The following is a 19,361-nucleotide window of genomic DNA, read 5'->3' as shown; positions in this document are numbered from 1 at the left end:
GCCACCTGCCTCACCTCTAAAGACATTGGCATCCGGAGCAGGGCTTTCTGACACAGATCCTAAAGAAAAGGTGTGTTAAGATCATAAGAAGAGCCTGCTGGATGAGGCCAATGGCCCATCTAGTCCAACATCTTGGCCAACCAGATGCCCCAATGGGAAACCCGCAAGCAGGACTCGAACACAAGCCTGTGGCTTCCAGCAACTGCACCACTGCCTCCGACCATTGATCACCCTCTCCCCATGAATTTGCTCAGTATTCTTTTAAAGTCATCTAGGTTGGTGGCCACCACTGCCTCCTTTGTGGTGGAGTTCAATATGTGCTGCATGAGCCAGTGCTTTCTTTGATCTGTCCATAAATTTGCAAGGGAGCAGATGGTCCTTTGGATAACAAGTGTGGCTTGGCATGCCAGATCAAAACTTTAAAATCTTTTCTTTACCTTCAACTCTCAGGGACTGGTGTAGAGTGGACCAAGACCCCGTGGTGGCTGAGCATGGGGAATTGGGAATGGCAGCAAATATGATCTCACTGCTGAAAGCTTCCCATGCCAAATTCCCCCTCTGCCTCCCATGTTTACATTTCAGAATTGCTGAGCCCTTGGGCCTCAGTGGTACAGCATCTGCTTTGCACGCTGGAGATCCTAGGTTCAATCCCCAATGGCAGCATAGAATCATAGAATCCTATTCCAGGTAGGGTTTGAAATCTCCTGAAAGCCCAGGGGAGCCACAGCCAGTCAGCGTAGATAGTGGTTGGACTCTGCTTGGTGGAAGGTCAGATTTCGGTCAGGGTGCAAAGCCCTGCTCACCTCTATAAGCAAAGTAGCCATTTCCCAGGTCAGCCCAAGCTCATCATTCGGGATTCTTATGAATATGGAATAAGGGTAATCCCACATTCACCACCTCTCAGATGCTATAAAAAATAATAAAAGTGCCTCTTTTCCTGTTTTCCAAATTGACATACTAGAAGGCTTAAGGTCAAGTCTGTAAAGGGTGTCAAAACCCAGAACTATTGGAAGACAAAAAAAATTGTAAAATGCAATAGACAAGCTGAGGGTAACCTCTGCTGGAGGAAGGAGAAAAAGCTGCTTTGGAAATCCTGAGTTGCAGGAACACCCAACATAACAGAAAACTGGCCAATATTTTCCTTAACATTTAAAGGCTTATAGCTGGTAGACAAGCTTTTGCCAACCTGGTGCCCTCCAGCTATTTTGGACTATAATTCTTATCAGCCTCAGTTGTAGTCCAGAACATGTGGAGGACATGAAGCTGGTGATGGCTATGCTAATTTGTCAAAATACCACTTTTTGGCAATCCCTATTTAAAGTTTCGAAACCAGTTTCATTGAGGTATCGACAGACACTCAAGATTAGGAAAGTGTCCTCACAGGTTACACTTGTTCCTTATCATTCAGCTGTGAATTAAAAGGCCAGGAGAAGAAGACTCTTCTCCCCAAATGCACAGAGTTTACAATTTGACTGATCTAAACATCTTTTCATCTTCTGGTTACTCTTCAGAGCAACCAAGAGACTGGACAGGGCAATATAAAACACAGGTGCAATGCAAGACTCTTTCTCAGACACTGTAGCCACAACCCTGCCATGCCCTCTTCTGTTTGACAGTTCCACACTTGAGCTGTAGACTACTCACAACTCCCTCCTGGAATAAGGAAAGCTATAATTTTACCTTGCAGTGGGTGTCAGGCCCATAAAAAAGAAGCTGGCAACCTTGTCCCTGCCTTTTTCTCCCCCCAATAATATTTAATGTACAGGTGGACGTTGTTTTAACATTGGTGGAAAACCTGTTTCAGCCAAAGATTTGCATTCTTAGTGTTCGGCACATTGAGAGCAAAAGCAGTCAAAGTAATGCATGCAATTTTTACCTTTCCTTAGTAGGTTATTTTCCGGCTAGATAAAAGTCAGAGTTTGTTCTACAGCTACACCTCTTCAGGACAAGCAAGTGCAAGAAAACATTCCACCCAGGCAAAACCACCTAAAGGGTGCACACCAGGGCTGGCAAGGGTGTGTGGCTCAATAAGGCAAAACTCATTTTGGGGGAAACTGCTGAAACAAAAAGGCAGAAGATCTCTCACCCCATTTTTACGCAACAATGAAAGGGCCAGTAACCCACTCATCTGCACCTTTTAATGTCAGATAGGGAGACTGATCTTTCAAGAGCCATAAAATATGCTTCTCCTAAATAAGACGTTCATTGTTAGCAAAGCTGTCAGTCTTCCTAGGTTTTTCTGAATGTGTTGTGTGGTTATAAACCGCAGCAGGGGAGGGTGCTCTTGTGGCTGAATCCTGCTTTCAGTTTCCCATTGAGGCACCCGGTTGGCCACAGTAAGAAGAGAATGCTGGACTAGATTGGCAGCTGGCCTAATTCAGGAGGCTGTTAAGTTCTTAAATTCTTAACTGGCATATGCCTTGGTAATGCTGCTGCCATTTATATATAACAGTTTTTAAAAAGCATTGTTGTATGACCCCAGCGCCAATAATCATTATCTCTTTATCCAGGGAATGTGAATGAAACAAACCAGATTAATTTTGTGTGTGTGTCTTTAATTCTAGTTTTCTTTCATTTGTTGTTTTTCTTTAACTTTTTCATTCTTGTGTGTTTTTGAAGTGTATGTTCTTGTTTAAATAAGTAAAAAATGTTTTTTAAAAAATACTGCTGCCGTTACCAGTATTTCAGGAGCGCTGTATGTATTGTTTTTGTGCTATTGCAAAACTGACAAAGTTTCAGGAAGCATATGTAATTCTAGTTATGTGTATTTAAAAAAAAAAAGTTTTGCTGATTTATTCCAGAGTCATTGGTAATTCTGTTAAGTACACAGCTTAGGGAATTTTCTGATTAAGTGGCCTATAATTTGTTTTCAAAATAAAAAACTGGTTTGTGTGGACTATGCCCATAAATGTGTCCTATAAATGAATATAATTCAGCAGGGGAAGATTTTCCCCATTTGTCGTGGGGAAGAGGATGAAGATTTGGTCGCTTCTCCATCATTATGGAAGGCTGAAGACAAAAGAGGCCTGCATCCCGTTGCTATGGAGGCGGGATGAGTCAAGATGGTACCCGCTCAGACAGAAAGAAGAAAGCGACCCTGTCTGTCTCTATGGCAGCAAGAAAGCCGCAGGCTCACCGCTTCTCGTCGCTATGGGAGACAGAGAGCTTTCCCTCTCCCCGTGTATTTTGGACTGAACCAATAGGATGTGGGGGTTCCTTACGACACGCCCCTCCCATTGCAACGCCTACTTTCCCCCTCTGCCTCCTCCCCACCTAGGTCCCGTTAGCTCGGGAGGTACCCGGATGGAGTGGCACGCATGCGTACAAGCTGACAGGCGCGAAGCTGACAGGCACTGAGGAGGTGCTGGTGGGCCTCGCGTGAGGGGGTCGGGGGTGGGGAATAAATATATATACTTAAGGTGGGACGCGTTGAGGAGGAGTGAAGCGCCGTCATTTCCCCACGGAGGGAAAACCAGACAGGTGAGGGCGAAGGCGGGGCTGGAGGGGAGGTTGCTGTGGCAACATGGCCCCTCCCATTCTTCGGAGAGGGCGGGGACAGGGCGAGGTGTGATGGCCACGCCCCCTTCTCTTTAAATGAGTGCATCTGGAGATACATATTAGTAGATCGCCCCTTTTGCGGGTGGGCATTGTTACCTGTTATTAAGTGGGGGAGATCCTGCTGGTGACTCCCCTTTTTGGCGTCCGACCCAGAAAGGAAGCCCATTAACTATGGGTGGGTGGAGAGAGGGCAGAAGAAAGGAGGGCGAAGCATTTGCCACCCCACTCCCCATTGGACCACCTCCTGGGCGCCACTGGCTCAAACTTGGGTCCACAGATGTAACTGGTCTCCAGCTCCCATTAACCCCAGCCACTAAGGCTGGTGGTTAGAGGACTATTCGAGTTGTAGTTAAGCAAATAATCAGCCAGGGTGGCATAGTAATACTGTGTGGGCTATTGGTGTAGTGGTTAGAGTGTTGGAGCAGGACCTGGGAGGCCAGGGTTCAAACTCCCTCTGCTTGGCCATGATGCTCCGCTGGGTGACCTTAGACCAGTCACTGCCTCACAGGGTTGCTGTGAGGATTAAATAACGAAGAGAACCACATATGCTGAATTAAGCTCATTAGAGAAAAAAGGGGGATATAAATTTCTTTCTTTCCAACCCCTTTTTAAAACAAAACAAAACAGTATCTAAAAACGACTAAACCACAATAAAGAAATATACTCATTAAAACCAGCATAAAAACAATGCAGAGAAAAATCTAAAACAATCTCCTGGCTCTAGATTTGGAAAAGGGTGGGTCCATTTTGTGGCCCCTCCATTTTCTTTGTGTGGTGTCTCTCTGCCCTTTATCATCTAAGGCCAGAGAAATAGAGGCTATACATAGCTTGATCTTTTAGATCTGTGAGTGTGGGTTGCATGTAGCATGTTTCGCTGGGCAGAAGTTTTTTATTCTTTTTAATTTTATTTATTGCATTTATAGCCCACCTTTCCTTCAAGGACGCGGGTGGCGCTGTGGGTTAAACCACAGAGCCTAGGACTTGCCGATCAGAAGGTCGGCAGTTCGAATCCCCGCTTGGTCCCTGCTCCTGCCAACCTAGCAGTTTGAAAGCACATCAAAGTCAAGTAGATAAACAGGTACCGCTCCAGCGGGAAGGTAAACGGTGTTTCCGTGTGCTGCTCTGGTTCGCCAGAAGCAGCTTTGTCATGTTGGCCACATGACCCGGAAGCTGTACGCCGGCTCCCTTGGCCAATAAAGCGAGATGAGTGCTGCAACCCCAGAGTCGGCCACGACTGGACCTAATGGTCAGGGGCCCCTTTACCTTTACCTTCCTTCAAGGAGCTCAAAGTGGCAAAGCGGCCTGTCCCTATTTTATTCGTGCAGTGGCCCAGTGAGGTACAATAGGCTGAAAGATAGTGGTTGGCCAATGTTGCCCAGTAGAGCGTTGTGGCTGTATGGGCATTTGAACTTCGGTTGCCGTGGTCTGATGTCAACCAAGTTGGCAGTTTTCAAATTGTCCCTTGGGTGGGGAAAAGAAGTTTGGGAACCAATGGCCTATGCATGCAGTTTTGCGGGGCGTATATAGGGACTATTCTGCAGGCACAGGCTGCGTGGCTTAATCACAACTTTAGTGGCTCTGATACACAACAGGTCTGTCTAGCACAGTGGCACACCACACCTGTTGCGATACCCAGCTGAAAAACAGCCTGGAGCCTCCTTGCCTCTCATCATCCATATAATTGGTGCACCTGCGTCCAGGACCCTGTGGGCAAGACTGGTGTTGTGATCTGCACTCCGCTCCCCCTGGACAGCAGAGGAGGGAGAAAAGTGGCTCCTTTGGTCCCTTATGGCTGAAGCAAAAAAGAGCCATAAACTAAACTGGCTCTGCTTCACTTTTGTTGAGCCTCCTGAGCAGCCCTTTCTGCTAATCCACTCAGATGGAATGGCTGTGGATTCCCTTTGTGAGAACTTTACTAACAGTGGCAGGTGGTGCCCATTGGGGCTGATGGGGCAGAAGGCAGGGAGCCCAATAGAAGGTGCAGCCAGAACCAATAACAGCAGGGCCAACTCATCCTATTTTTGTCCCTATTCTCTTCCTCCCTGCTGAGTTTGACAAGGGCAGCACTGAGATTAAGGAAGAAGAGGAGGCTGCCAGCTAGGCCACCTCCTGGGCTGGTTGTAAGTAAAAGACAGGCAGATCAGGGCTGGATGAGGACAGACAGAGAATGGTGAGGTGCTGCCCCATTTGCCCTAATGGACCAATCTCCACTGTCTTTATGTAAGAACTTTAGACTGATCTATAGGTGGTGGGCAACAGCAGAGTAGAAGACTTTAAAGATCACTGTGTAAGAAAGTTATACACCGAAAGTTGTTGAGCTTGTTGAGGAGGCCACCGATCTAAGGTGCCACCTTTTGGAAATTTCCCCTGGTGTCAGTTCCACCTTTGTAATGTCAGGGAAAGTCCAGATGTGTGGCAGCTCTAAGTATGGTGTAGTGCAGGCACAGGCAAACTCGGCCCTCCAGATGTTTTGGGACTACAACTCCCATCATCCCTTAGCTAACAGGACCTGTGGTCAGGGATGATGTGAGTTGTAGTCCCAAAACATCTGGAGGGCCGAGTTTGCCTATGCCTGGTGTAGCGGTTAGAGTGCTGGATTACGATCAGGGATACTAGGCTTCTAATCACCACCAAGTCAGCCATGAAGTTTATTGGGTGACCATTGGAGCAGTCACTATATCTCAGCTTAACCACAGGGTTGTTGTGAAGATACAATGGAGAGGTGGAAAAAGTGTGTGGACCAACCTTGAGCTTTATAGTGATTCTAGCTTAGTGCTGGCAGTTTCAGGCAGTGTAGATTCTCAGCCCTTCTTGGAGATTCCAGAAATTGAAACTGGGATCTTTTGCAAGCTGGTGTTCTATCACTGAGCTACAATCCTTCCTCTTTGAAATTTGCTGTATTTCTGTGCTGTTGAGAGAAACCTACCTATTCCCCTGGCTATTCAGTGTGATCCTTTATTTAGTATGTTTTGACAGACATTCCCTTTGCCCACTCAGAGGCTCATGATCTAAGGGCATAGCTTCTTGTGTTCTTGGGACTCCAGAATGAGAGCTGGAGAAATATTTCAAATTCCTAAGGGTCAGCATTGCAGTTTCAAAGCAGTGCCAGACATCTGGGATGTCTTGAAGGTTGGTTTGAATATTCCCCCCCCCCCCTTAAGCAGAGAATGGAATCAGTGGTAGCTGAGAGATTTGTGTCTGGTGGTCCCTTGCATCATTTAAAAAAATGAAGGGGTTAAGGTCTTTCTAAAGCAAGTAAGAACAATTTTATTGCTAAGTTCTTCCATCTGAAAGTTGACATTTGAAATATTCTTTCAGCTGGGCAGCAATTTTCACAGCAACAAGGAAATCTTGCAGGTAGCAGAAAACAACAATGATTTCTGTGACATTTTGAAGACATTTAAATTTATTTTATGACAGACTCTTGTGGGAAGCTCTTGCCTTTAAAAATGTGTTAGCTTTTAAGGTGTCACAAGATTTGTTTTCACTGCAACAGGCTAACTCTAACTACCCAACATCAGTTGTAGGAAATGATTTATCCAGCTATGTGGAGAGGTGACAAAATTGCTTGTTGAGGCATTATGAGGAAGTGATCTAATGGTAAGTGATTTGTAAATTGGGAGAACATCTTCCTACGTAATGGAATCAATTAGATGAGACTGTCTTTCAAGCTCAATTTAGAACAGTAGTTTCGATGAAGCTGCACACCAGACCTTTGCAGCTTACCAGTTTGGGGCTCTGAAACAGATGAAATGAAAGGAAATCGCTGCAAATAAATAAATAAAGTGCAGAGAGGTTTATTCTGTTTGGCCTTTTGAGGTGGACTGTGAAAGATACCAATAGATTTCATTGTGATGAAATCAGATGAATTTATTTGGGACATTGCTGGCTTTGAGCTCACTGTCCTGTGATGTACTGACTCCGTGAGAGCTGCTGTTTTGATTGCCTTTTTGTGTTCATGTGGTAACTTTGCCCGATTCCCTCATGTAGGCTCATGCCTTTTTGCCATAGCCAGTTTGTGTCTCCTCCAGCCTGAGGTGCAGGGGTTGGAAATTCATTCTGTAGTACAAACGGATCCCCTTGCAATCAGTCCAGCTGACTTACTTTCATTTCAGACGTTCAGGCAAACCTCCTTATTCCAGTTGCTTGCAGTGCTGAGGTTCTGCTCCGTTACATATCAGGATTTGTCTGGACGACCGAGAAATGAAATGGTTATAAGAAGCAATTTCAGCGATCTCTGCATGCACGTCAGAACCCAGGTTAAGCTAACTTAAAAATTGAGTCCCCATCCCTTTTCTGATTGACCATTAGTATGCCTAACTTGATTCTGAATTTCTATGCTGCTGCCAAAACCTCCCCCCCCCCAATTCCCCCAGTTTCCCCACTATTAATAATGTTGGTGGAACTCTGTGGATCGGGCAAGGAATGCTTTCCTTTGTCCATTTCAAAAGGGGCTTGGAGGGGCAGTGTGGTGTTGGGGAACCACAGGCTAGTGGGGCGTGGCCAAGCGCATGCTGAACCAGTCAGACAGCACCTTCGGTTGACAGCTGTGTGGATTGCCAAATGGCTGCTCAGCAGCAGGTGTCCCCAGCAGCTAATCAGATTTGAGCAAGTAAAATGACAGCCTGGGCAGCTGAGAGCAGGTTGAGCTGGTTAGGCGGCCAATAAGAGCGGCTGTCTCCCCCAGTGAGGGAGTCTCTGGCTGCGAAAGCTGACAGGGAGGTTTCCTGGCGCTGCTGTGCAAATTGGATCCCCTCCCCGCGTGCGCGTGTGCTCCTGACTGGCAGCAGATAGAACACTCCTGTGTGTTGTGACTCACTCCTGAGAATAGCAATGACACTCGTAAAGGGTTGGCGTGGAGCATCTCTGGGTGCCTGCTGCCCCTCAGTGGCCTTTCTTTATTAAGGAAAGCGCCCCTTCCCCTGCTGTGGTCTCCCATCCCAATGAACATGGCCCTTGTCTCCCTGCCAGCTTTGCCACGGCTGCCCGCCCAGCAGACCTGCTTACAAGAGCCGGAGGGATGGTGGTAGTCACGGGGCAGACCAAAGTGAGCGATGCCATGTCGAGTTCGGATGCGGAGGATGACTCTCAAGAGCCTGCCACGCCGACGGCCACCCAGGCAGAGCACGCTCTGTCCCTCCTGCCTCAGCAGGTGAGTGAGCTGGTGCCTCTTGCACCCTGGTTGCTTCAGTTTTCAGGGGCTGCTGCTGGAATGGTCCTCTCCCTGGAGGCTTCCCCAGAGTGACACTGAGGATCAGCTTCTTTCAGAAACAATACTCTGCTTTCAGCCTGGCTTGTAGCGGTGGGGGCAGGGTCAAGCCCCAGAATCAGTGGTTCCCAAAGTGGGTGGTACCACCCCCTGGGCAGAGTGGTGGCACTAAGAGGCAAGTGGGTGGCAGGGGGATGCTGGAGGTGTAAATGACTATTCAAGTTCAGCAGTTTTGTTGATTGGATTAAACTAAGTAGTGTTAATTGGATTTTGAGTAAATGTGCAATTGTTACTGTTTTGAATTTTATTCTCTTTTTATCTGCCAGAGTGGGTTGTGTAAACCACTATTCTGAATGTTTTTTATAGGGTACGGTATGGTTGAGTGTATGGAACCAAGGGGGGGTGGCCCCAAAAAGTTTGGGAACCAGTGCCCTAAATGGACTTACTTTTTTTTAAATGTATATTACTGATTTCTTGTTTTTGTAACCCACCCTGAGCTTGAAGGGTGGGGTGAACTACAAGCTGTTCACAAATCATGACTTTCAAAACAACTTTGATTTTTAAAAGTGTTTATACCTAGCATTAGGGGGACGCGGGTGGCGCTGTGGGTAAAACCTCAGTGCCTAGGACTTGCCGATCGCATGGTCGGCGGTTTGAATCCCCGCGGCGGGGTGAGCTCCCATCTTTCGGTCCCAGCTCCTGCCCACCTAGCAGTTCGAAAGCACCCCTAAGTGCAAGTAGATAAATAGGTACCGCTTTATAGCGGGAAGGTAAACGGCGTTTCCGTGTGCTGCGCTGGTGCTGGCTCGCCAGAGCAGCTTCGTCACACTGGCCACGTGACCCGGAAGTGTCTCCGGACAGCGCTGGCCCCCGGCCTCTTAAGTGAGATGGGCGCACAACCCTAGAGTCGGACACGACTGGCCCGTACGGGCAGGGGTACCTTTACCTTTATACCTAGCATTTTTAATACCATGGCTGCTAAGATTTTTCCATCCTCAAGACTGAGAAAACTCAGTGTAAATTAGGAATATTCAGACAGAAATATTCAGGTGACAGGAGGAGTCTGGGCACAAAATGAGCAGTTGAGTGGATATCAGTCCACTGGGCACATCACATGACTGTCTTGTTTTTGCAGCTGAGGGAAAACAGGAGATTTACAGACTCCTGCTAAGCTGTGTTTGCTTGGTGGCTTGCAGTTCTGTTAGTACTCTTGAATAGTTGAAAACCCCTACAGTCTGCAGCTCCAGCTGATCTTGGAGATGGATGTGCAGAACTGGGTGCAAGTGCCAGCCCAGAGCGACTGATCGCTTGCCCTCTCTCTGACTCTGCCAGTGCCACCCTTCCTTGTCTCCTCACAGTCTGCCTCCTGCTTCTGCCTTCTACACAAAGTCATCTGCTGCTGAGTCATTTTTGAGCAGTGACATGAGCCTAAGAGGAGCCCTGCAGGATCAGTCCAAAGGTCCACCTAGCCCCATGCATCCTGCCTTCTGCAGTAGCCGACCAGGTGCCTCCATGAAACCCACCATGTACAGGGCGGCAAGGTAACAGCTCTCTCTCCTGCTGTTGCTCGCCTGCAACTGGTACCCAGTGACATCCTGAGCCTGGGAATGCCATATAGGGGTGGGAGTGAACCTGCACTGGGCTTTGGTGCTTCATGGCTAGACAGCAGCCATGGTCCAAGGTACATTGACCTATCTGAGACTGGTGCACCAACTGGGAATTTCAGACCTGGAGGCATGTGCCATAGGCTGGATTGCTGCTTTGTGTGGGGCTATCCCTTGAAGGGACGCGAGTGGTGCTGTGGTCTAAACCACTGAGCCTTGGGCTTGCCGATCAGAAGGTCGGCGGTTCAAATCCCTGCGACAGGGTGAGCTCCCGTTGCTTGGTCCCAGCTCCTGCCAACCTAGCAGTTTGAAAGCACGTCAACGTGCAAGTAGATAAATAGGTACTGCTCTGGCGGGAAGGTAAACGGCGTTTCCGTGCGCTGCTCTGGTTCGCCTGAAGCGGCTTAGTCATGCTGGCCACATGACCCGGAAGCTGTCTGCGAACAAACGCTGGCTCCCTCGGCCAGTAAAGCGAGATGAGCACTGCAATCCCAGAGTCGTCCACGACTGGACTTAACGGTCAGGGGTCCCTTTACCTTTACCCCTTGAAGCATCTCCTAAGATACTTCAGGCAGTTGATGATGTGTCAGTATGAAGAAAAAGTGCAGCGTTTGGGACTCTTTAGTTTAGAGAAAAGGTGAGTAAGAGGTGGCAAAATACAAGTTTATAAAATTATGCATGGCATGGGGAAGGTGGATAGAGAAATTTTTTTCTGCCTCTCTCATAACACTAGAACTCGTGGACATCCAATGAAACTGAAGGGTGGAAGATTAAGAACAGGTAAAAAAAAAGCCATTCTTCACAGAGCACATAGTTAAACTGCCCCCTTGTTTTTGTTTTTTAAAAATTAAAGTTTCAAGCTGCCCCCTTGTTTTTATTTGCCCTGCGTTCATCTTTTTTATTGTTCTTAACTGATTTTACTGTTTTGCTCATGTTATTTTATTTTGTAAATAGATTAGTAATTAGGAAGGAAAGATATACACTCTCTTAAAGAAGTAAAATATAGACCACTTCCCTCTTCTCAAATGTGTCTAGTCCCCTTTTAAAGCCCTCTGAGCTGGTGGCCACTGCCCATATCTTGCAGCAGGGATTTCCACAGCGTGTGACAAAGTCCTCTCTTTTGCCTGCCCTGAATCTCTGACCCTTCAGCTTCCTAAGATTACCCAATCAGGTTCTAGTATTCTGAGAGTCAGCATGGTGTAGTGGTTAACATCTCAGACTAGAACCTTGGAGACCAGGGTTAAAATCCCCACTTGGCCATGAAGCTCTCACAGTGGGTGACTTTAGGGGCAGTCATTACCTCTCAGTTTAACCTACCTCACAGGGTTGTTGTGAGGATAAAATGGAGAGGAGGAAAACTATGTATGGCACCTTGAGTTCCTTGGAGGAAATTTTGGGATACAGATCCAATAAAATAAAAATCAAAAGTATAAAACGAGGGAGAAATATGTTCATCCACTTTCTCCACACTGGCTTGTTTGTATTCAGTGCAGCCTGAATTAACTTGATCCATCACTGCAAGGAACTGCATACCCCCTAAATCTGTTCTAGGGGGCAGATTTGGGTAGGATGTGGGGCATGGGGAAGATTGGGAAGTTTTACTGGGCAAGCGTAAATTTTTCAAGTGATACTTGAATGCCGACCTACGTGCTGAATTTCGACAAAAATTGTTTCTTCCTCCCAGTTCCCTGAAGTGGTTCCACTGAATGTTGGAGGAGCTTATTTCACTACCAGGTTGTCAACACTGCGGCGCCACGAAGACACAATGCTCTCGGCTATGTTCAGTGGCCGACACTACATCCCAACGGATGCGGAGGGGAGATACTTTATTGACCGAGACGGGAAGTTCTTTGGGTATGTCTTCTTTGCCTGTGGCACTCCCTTAGCTACAAAAGCTCCAGGAGCAAGGCTGTTCCTCTGTCCCTTGGAGGTAGCGTGATCTGTATGCCCCTTCTACCTTCTCACTCATGTTCCCATAGGGGTGATGGGAACTGCTCAAGGCGGCCAAAGAACATCAGCTGGCAAGGTCTAGACTTTCAAGAAAGGAGATTCCAACTAAACATTAGAAAGAACCTTCTGATGGGAAGTTCAACAGTGGAACGGACTCTCTCAGAAGGTGGTGGACTCCTTCATTTGGGGTTTTTAAGCAGAGGTTGGATGACTGTCAGAGATTCTTTCGCTGTGATCCTTTGCTGCAGTGGGTTGGAGCAGATGACCTTTGGAGTCTGTTCTAACTTTACAAGTTTATGCTGCTGTTATTCTAAGAACTGGGAGTAATTGTTTTGGAGGACAACGTTGGTGGAGCTGTTTTTGGTCAGAATTTCAGTCTGCCTGCAGTCTGCTGGACCAGGTCTCCCTGACATATTCCTGTGGTTGGAGGTATATATTGTATTACTGGAAGTGGTGGATTTTGAGTGCTTTTTTGGGTGGTAGGTAGCAGTGTGGCAATGGGTCTTTCTGTGCTGGATTCACATTTGTGGAATATTGTCCACTGGGCGGCTTGCCTGGTGCCATCATTACATATTTTTAGGCACCAGGCAAAAACATTACTTTTCTGTCAGGCCTTTGGCTTTTAATTATCTGTGGCCTCTTTATTACTTTATTAAACTTAAACCCCACCTTTTTCTCCAAGGAGTCCAAGGTGATGTATGTGGTTCTCATCCTGCCTCATTTAATCCCCCACAACACCCCTGTGAAATAGGTTAGGCTGACAGGCAGTTAATGGCCCAAGGACACAACCAGTGAACTTCATGGCTGAGTGCACATTTGAACCCTGGTCTCCCGGTCCTAGTCTGACACTCTAAAAAAAAAAGTACACTACACTGGCTCTCTTGAGTGGGTGGGATGTCTTAATCTTGTCTTTTAAAAATGCAAATTTGCTTTAAGTCTTTTTTATCTGTTTTGTTTAATGCTAGTTTTGATGTAAATGGTATTTAATTCTTTCTGAGAATTGCTTTGAGTTGCTTTTGTAAAAAAGTGACTAATAAATTAAATCTATCTATCAATCAATCAATAATACCATATTGGCCCGAATATAAGCTGCACCTTTAAAATTGGGGGGGGGAGAGAAAAGAAAAAATACATGAATATAAGCTGCCCCATTCCTCGCTGCTCCTGGCTGCATACTGAGTGGGTGGAGCTGTGCTGTGTTGCCAACAGCCTTTCCCCTTCCTCGCTCTCTTCCTTCCCAGCCTCGGGGGAGAGGATGGGAGATTATGCGCAGGGTGGGCACCTCTTTGCCACGCTCCTGGCACTGTTTCCCCGTGCTCCTGGCTGCATACCGTAAGGTTGCGAATATAAGCTGTACTTTAACTTTTCATGGTCGTAATTTGGGGGGAAAGTGAGGCTTATGTTCAGGCCAATACAGGAATAATAATATGAATGGAAACTGCATAAGAGCTTCAGCTCAAGAGATGGTTGGAATGGGGTGGGGCACCCTTCGGATTTTCTGTCTCATGCCCTGACTTTGAGCGCTGGACAGGGTCAGACGGCAAGTAACAGATGCCCTTTGTTTGTGCTGCATGTGGTCACTAATAGGATTGATTAGTCAAAGTGACTGTGCTGCTTTTGCCTCTGGAAACAGGATATTAAAAGGTTCTTCAGCCCTTGGAATGCTGACCTTCCTGTTTCAGAATAAATGTGTAATATCCTGACCTTGCAAAGTCAGCTACTTAAATTAATGCTGCCATGCGTCCGGAATTTCCTGGACATAGCTGGGATTCAGCCCTCGGAAATGGCATCTGGGTGGAAATAGCTGAAATGTCCGGGAAAATCCAGACATATGGGAAGCCATGTCGGAAGTGTAGATTTAGCTGAATTCCCTTCAAAATAGCTCAAAGCCTCATGGTGGGGTTTTTTGGTGGTTTGTTTTTGTTGTTTTTTTGCTAAAAAACTCAACAACTATTGTGTCTGGATTTTCATTTTTTGAAATATGGCAACCCTACAAATAGACCCCGTCTTGTTTTGTTCCTGTATCCCTACTTTTAAAATAGAAATGGCTGAAAACTCTGAAACACATGTGCAGTGTTATCTTGACAGACATGAAGATGGTATGATTCCCCTTGAGAGAATTTTCCTCTCGGGGCTAGCCCCAAAGGCCTGTAGCGTTTGTTCCACCATGTGCATCCCAGAATCCCCTGTGGTATATGGCTGCTTCATTGAAACATGTTGGATCTAAGCATCTGCTTGGGTTGCTTGGGCCAGTTGGAGTTTCTTGGTTGAAGATAATTCTAGCTTTAATAACATTATATTATCTGGTCTAGAGCAAATGCAATATATAGTATTAATAAAAGTTAGAGTATGATAAAGTAAGATAAAAAAATCTGCCCTATATCCTTTGAACCCTTTTGCATATTCCCGGAGGTACGAGTTCCACAGTTTGGGGAACGCTGATCTACAGCCCCAGTTTTGAACACATTGCCTGCAATGTAATGAAAAGGAGATGGGGTGTGTGTTTTGGGAACCATCAACCAACCTGTATACTCAAGTTCCTTCTGCCTTTTCTTTTTTTTAGGGATGTGCTCAATTTCCTGCGGTCTGGTGACTTGCCTCCAAGGGAACGCGTGAGGGCAGTTTACAAGGAAGCCCAATATTATTCCATTGGACCCTTGCTAGACCTTCTTGAGGAGCTCCAGCCCCTCAAAGGAGAAAAAGTCCGGCAGGCTTTCCTGGGCTTGATGCCATATTACAAAGGTAAATTGAAGGGGTGGGGCCAGGAAACATGTGGGTGTGTCTTGCAGCAGGCCAGAAGTGCTTTTGAAACGGTGCCCTCCCAATGTTTTGAACTGCAACAGAAGCAGATTTAGGGCAGTGCAAGTGGTGTGGTTGCACCAGGTGCCGTAAGGGTGTCAAATGGCACAGGGTGGCATATTTCTAAGGTCTGCCCCTGACTGCAACTCCCATCACCTGCAGCCAGCATAGCCATATAATAAAGGTAAAGGGACCCCTGACCATTAGGTCCAGTCATGGCCGACTCTGGGGTTGTGGCGCTCATCTCGCTTTATTGGCCAAGGGAGCCGGCATACAGCTTCCGGGTCATGTGGCCAGCATAACTAAGCCGCTTCTGGCGAACCAGAGCAGCACATGGAAACGCCGTTTACCTTCCCACCGGAGTGGTACCTATTTATCTACTTGCACTTTGACGTGCAGGAGCAGAGACTGAGCAACGGGAGCAGGGACTGAGCAACGGGAGCTCACCCTGTTGCGGATGTTGGTTTTTCAAGCCAAAAGTCAGAGGAATTGGCCACCCTCCAGGTGCCCGGCTTGAAACCTTGTTGACCTCCCTGTCAGCGATTCCCGGCAAGACAAGGCGAGGTCTCAATCGGCGATTCTTCTCAACGTGAAGAAGAACACACCACTTCACCCCTCCCATTCCCAGGGAGGGGAGAGAGACAGACAGAAATGTATTTGCATGCCTTTATTTCTGTCCTTCCAGCAGTACAGAGAAAACGTGACTGCTCTCTCTCATCACCAACAGCAGAGAGAGAAAAACACCTCCCATGTACTTCCAGTACAGGGTCATGTGACACTCTGAGCTAACATCCGGCGCTCAGTGCACTGAATAGACTGTCCCTTGTTCCCACGGTACAGTCCCAAAACATCAACATCCTGTTTGGCATTCCAGCCACCTGGAGCTCGCTTCTGCATTGCTCCTTTTTCGTAACAGCGGAGATTCAAACTGCCGACCTTCTGATCGGCAAGTCCTAGGCTCTGTGGTTTAACCCACAGCGCCACCTGTGTCCCAGCCATACAATAATTGGTCTGAAAGGAGCTTGGTTGTGCTGGCTGGCGCTGTGGAAGGTTGAAGCCTGAAACATCTGAAGGCACCCGTTTGAGGAACGCACATCTTCTCAATGTTTGTTTTTTCACACACCTCTCCTCCTTGCTTTTCAGAGCACCTGGAGCGGATTGTGGAGATTGCAAAGCTGCGCGCCATGCAGCGGAAGGCCCGCTTTGCCAAGCTGAAGATCTGCGTCTTCAAGGAGGAGATGCCCATCACGCCCTACGAGTGCCCGCTCTTCAACTCCCTGCGCTTTGAGCGGAGCGAGGGCGAGGCCAAGCTCTTTGAGCACCACTGTGAGGTGGATGTGTCCTTTGGGCCCTGGGAGGCCGTGGCGGACGTGTACGACCTCCTCCACTGCATTGTGACGGACCTCTCCAGCAGGGGCATCACGGTGGACCACCAGTGCATTGGGGTCTGCGACAAGCACCTGATCAACCACTACTACTGCAAGCGCCCCATTTACGAGTTCAAGATCACGTGGTGGTGAGCCCAACTGGGCATGGAAGAGGTAGTTGGCTGGTTTTGCCATCTTCTCCATGGCCTTGTTGCCCTGCATTCCGAGAAACAGTGGCACTGCTGATAGCGTGCTGGAGTCTTATCTTGGCAGGAGAACTTAACCTCCATTCATAGCTATGCAGCAAACTGGGGTCTCTCCTGTGATTCTTGCTTCAAGGAAGAGAAATCCTTCTGGAAGGACACATGCTACTGTGGCTGACACACAGGGTCCCAGTAGAGGTATATGCCAGTTGGTGTGTATTGAGGTTTTTGGAAGGGCTCTAATCCGCAATTCAAGCCTTTTTCGGCCCACGCTGGTCTCACTTGCCTGCACTTGCCTAGGGGGCACCGCCACACCGTTGCACAATCTTCCAACTGCACCCCTGGAGACATAGTTAGCTGTTTTGTATCCACCTGGCATTGGAAGTGCACAGGAGCACTTTATTTTTACACCACTTCCGCTGGCATGTGACTTTTTGCTGCTGTTCCGACCTTCAGGACAGAAGGACAAAGTAATTTTCAGAGATGCTGAGGTTTCAGAAGTGAATTATCTCTACAAATGTCTGAACTTTCTCTGTGTTAAATCAAATCCCTGCTTTATTTATGTGTCTGTATTGGTTAATTCTTTTATGTGTTTGTGTTGAAATTTAATTTATTTCCACTCCCCTGACCCCAAAGGGCAGGTGTTGGGTGGTTCTTTTTAACTCCTTGGTGCTTGTCCAGACCGCATAGGTTGCATTCTTAAATGAATTAAAAAAAAAACAGTTTTTATATATATATATATATATATATATATATATAAACTGTGCCTGTTTATTGCTTTGGGTGCTTTAGCTGTTGACTATACCTGGATGGAAACTTCTCCCGCACTTTGATGAAGTGTCAGTGAGCCAGCCCCAAATCTCATGGCCAGAAGTTACTGTTAGCATGGAAACTTTCTCAGCTTGGCGATGGCTGGCATGCTTCTTTGGGGATTGGAGCATGCAGGATCATCGCAGCCAGATGTTTTATTGGATTGGCCTGTTATTGGCTGAATTAAGAGCACATGATTAAACTGTGGAACTTTCCGCCACAGGAGGCAGTGAGGACCACCAATTTAGATGGTTTTAAAAGAGGATTGGATAAATTCATGGAGGAAAGGGCTATCGATGGCTGAAAGCCACAGTGATTATGCTCTGCCTCCATGGTCAGAAGCAGTAATGCTTCTGAATACCAGTTCTGGAAGCCACAGGAAGGGAGAGGGCTCTTGTGCTTGGATCCTGCTTGCGTGCTTACCAAAAGAGGCATCTGGTTGGCCACTGTGAGAAAAGGATGCTGCACTAGATGGGCCGTTGGCCTGATCCAGCATGGCTTATGTTCATTCATTTCAGTGAGTCTACTCTGAGTAAAACTTAGTTGAATGCCACCCAGTGGAAATTATTTCCAGGAAGACATGTGATTAGAGTAGTCTGGGGTTCTATGAATTGTTCTCATCCCTCTCCCCCTGCCCTCCCGGTACAAATAAGCTGATGTTCGTTTATGGGGAGATAAAAAAGGATTCTGAGCATACTCCTTTAGTAGATTTGGCAAGCAATTCATTATGACTGTTAAAACATTTCTTTAAGAGTATATTTTACCCAGATGTCTCTATGCATTACGACCTTCAATGCCTTCTGCAAAAATGAGAAATGTAAATGGATTTGCAAGGTGGGAGTTATTTGTTGTCTTCAAACAGTGGATATTGCAATGATAAAACCATTCAAGTATGTTATTTCACCTCTCTCCCCTTTTACAGCCCATATTTTGTATTGAAACGTGTTGTGTCTCAGTAACGTGCAATAAATTATCTCACTATGGTCACTATCTAACTGCGCTCACAATTATCTTTTTTTAAGGCTGCCAAACACTAAAAGCAGGGCTGGGTGGGTATCATAATATGCTCCTCCCTTTAGGAGACCCCCTACCACTTTTATCTTCTGCCAGAATAGCTTCAAAAAACAACAGCAAGCTAGTCTCTGTCCTCAGGTTTACAATCTAAAAAAAGCAATGAAAGATGAGGAAAAAGGGGCAGGTAGGGAGGAGGAAAAAAGCACTCTCAGGTATCAGTTCTTGAAGCTGTAGCTCTTAAAATAGTTCTGGCAGCCAGCCAACATGATGTTCTCCAAATGACACTAACTGTCACCATTCCTGGTAACTGGCAATGCTGGTATAATGATAATTACTTTACATTTTATATCCCACCATTGCTTCCAAGGAGCTCAAGGTGGAGTGTATTGTTCCCCCCACTTCCCATTTTATCTTCACAACAACCTTGTGAGGTAGGTTAGGCTGAGATAGGGCTGAGCAGGGATTTGACCCCAGGTCTCCCATGTCCTAGCCTGACACTAACCACTGCACCCCTACCGCTTGATGGGGCTTGGAGTCCAACATGTGAAAGGACACAATGACGCCTATCCCTTGTGCATGCCAAAACACATGGGTGGGGTACTAATGGATAATAATAATAATAATAATAATAATAATAATAATAATAGACAGGGTGAGGGGGTACAAACTTTAAAAAAATAATACAGACAACAAAACTAACTTTTAGCTGCATAGGTGCGTAGGATGGTGAACAGAACAATTTACAGTATCCCCAATTCTCAACACTCTTACCTTTCTCTCTGTGTGTGTTTGTAAAAACAGCTCCCAAATATCCCCCCCCCCAAAAAACCCCCTGACTTTCATTACT

The 19,361-nt window shown here is 46.7% G+C and overlaps 1 protein-coding gene across 3 annotated transcripts; it reads left to right on the top strand.

The window, feature by feature from the left end:
* The first annotated feature begins 3,227 nt into the window (after positions 1-3,227).
* On the top strand, positions 3,228-17,428 carry KCTD7 (potassium channel tetramerization domain containing 7). 3 transcript variants are annotated; one of them, XM_053366916.1, is made up of 6 exons: positions 3,228-3,361; positions 7,674-7,817; positions 8,530-8,710; positions 12,056-12,225; positions 14,885-15,063; positions 16,264-17,428. In XM_053366916.1, the coding sequence occupies exons 3-6, from the start codon at positions 8,579-8,581 to the stop codon at positions 16,638-16,640; spliced, it is 858 nt and encodes a 285-aa protein (XP_053222891.1). In that variant the 5' UTR covers positions 3,228-3,361; positions 7,674-7,817; positions 8,530-8,578; the 3' UTR covers positions 16,641-17,428. The 3 variants fall into 3 exon arrangements, with proteins under 3 accessions (XP_053222891.1, XP_053222889.1, XP_053222890.1); XM_053366914.1 differs by having other exon boundaries at positions 3,228-3,480; XM_053366915.1 differs by lacking the exon at positions 7,674-7,817 and having other exon boundaries at positions 3,228-3,480.
* The last annotated feature ends 1,933 nt before the right edge of the window (positions 17,429-19,361 follow it).

This window comes from Podarcis raffonei, chromosome 15, assembly GCF_027172205.1.
Source record: "Podarcis raffonei isolate rPodRaf1 chromosome 15, rPodRaf1.pri, whole genome shotgun sequence".
Lineage (NCBI taxonomy): Eukaryota > Metazoa > Chordata > Lepidosauria > Squamata > Lacertidae > Podarcis > Podarcis raffonei.
This window is presented reverse-complemented; position numbering and strand designations above follow the sequence as displayed.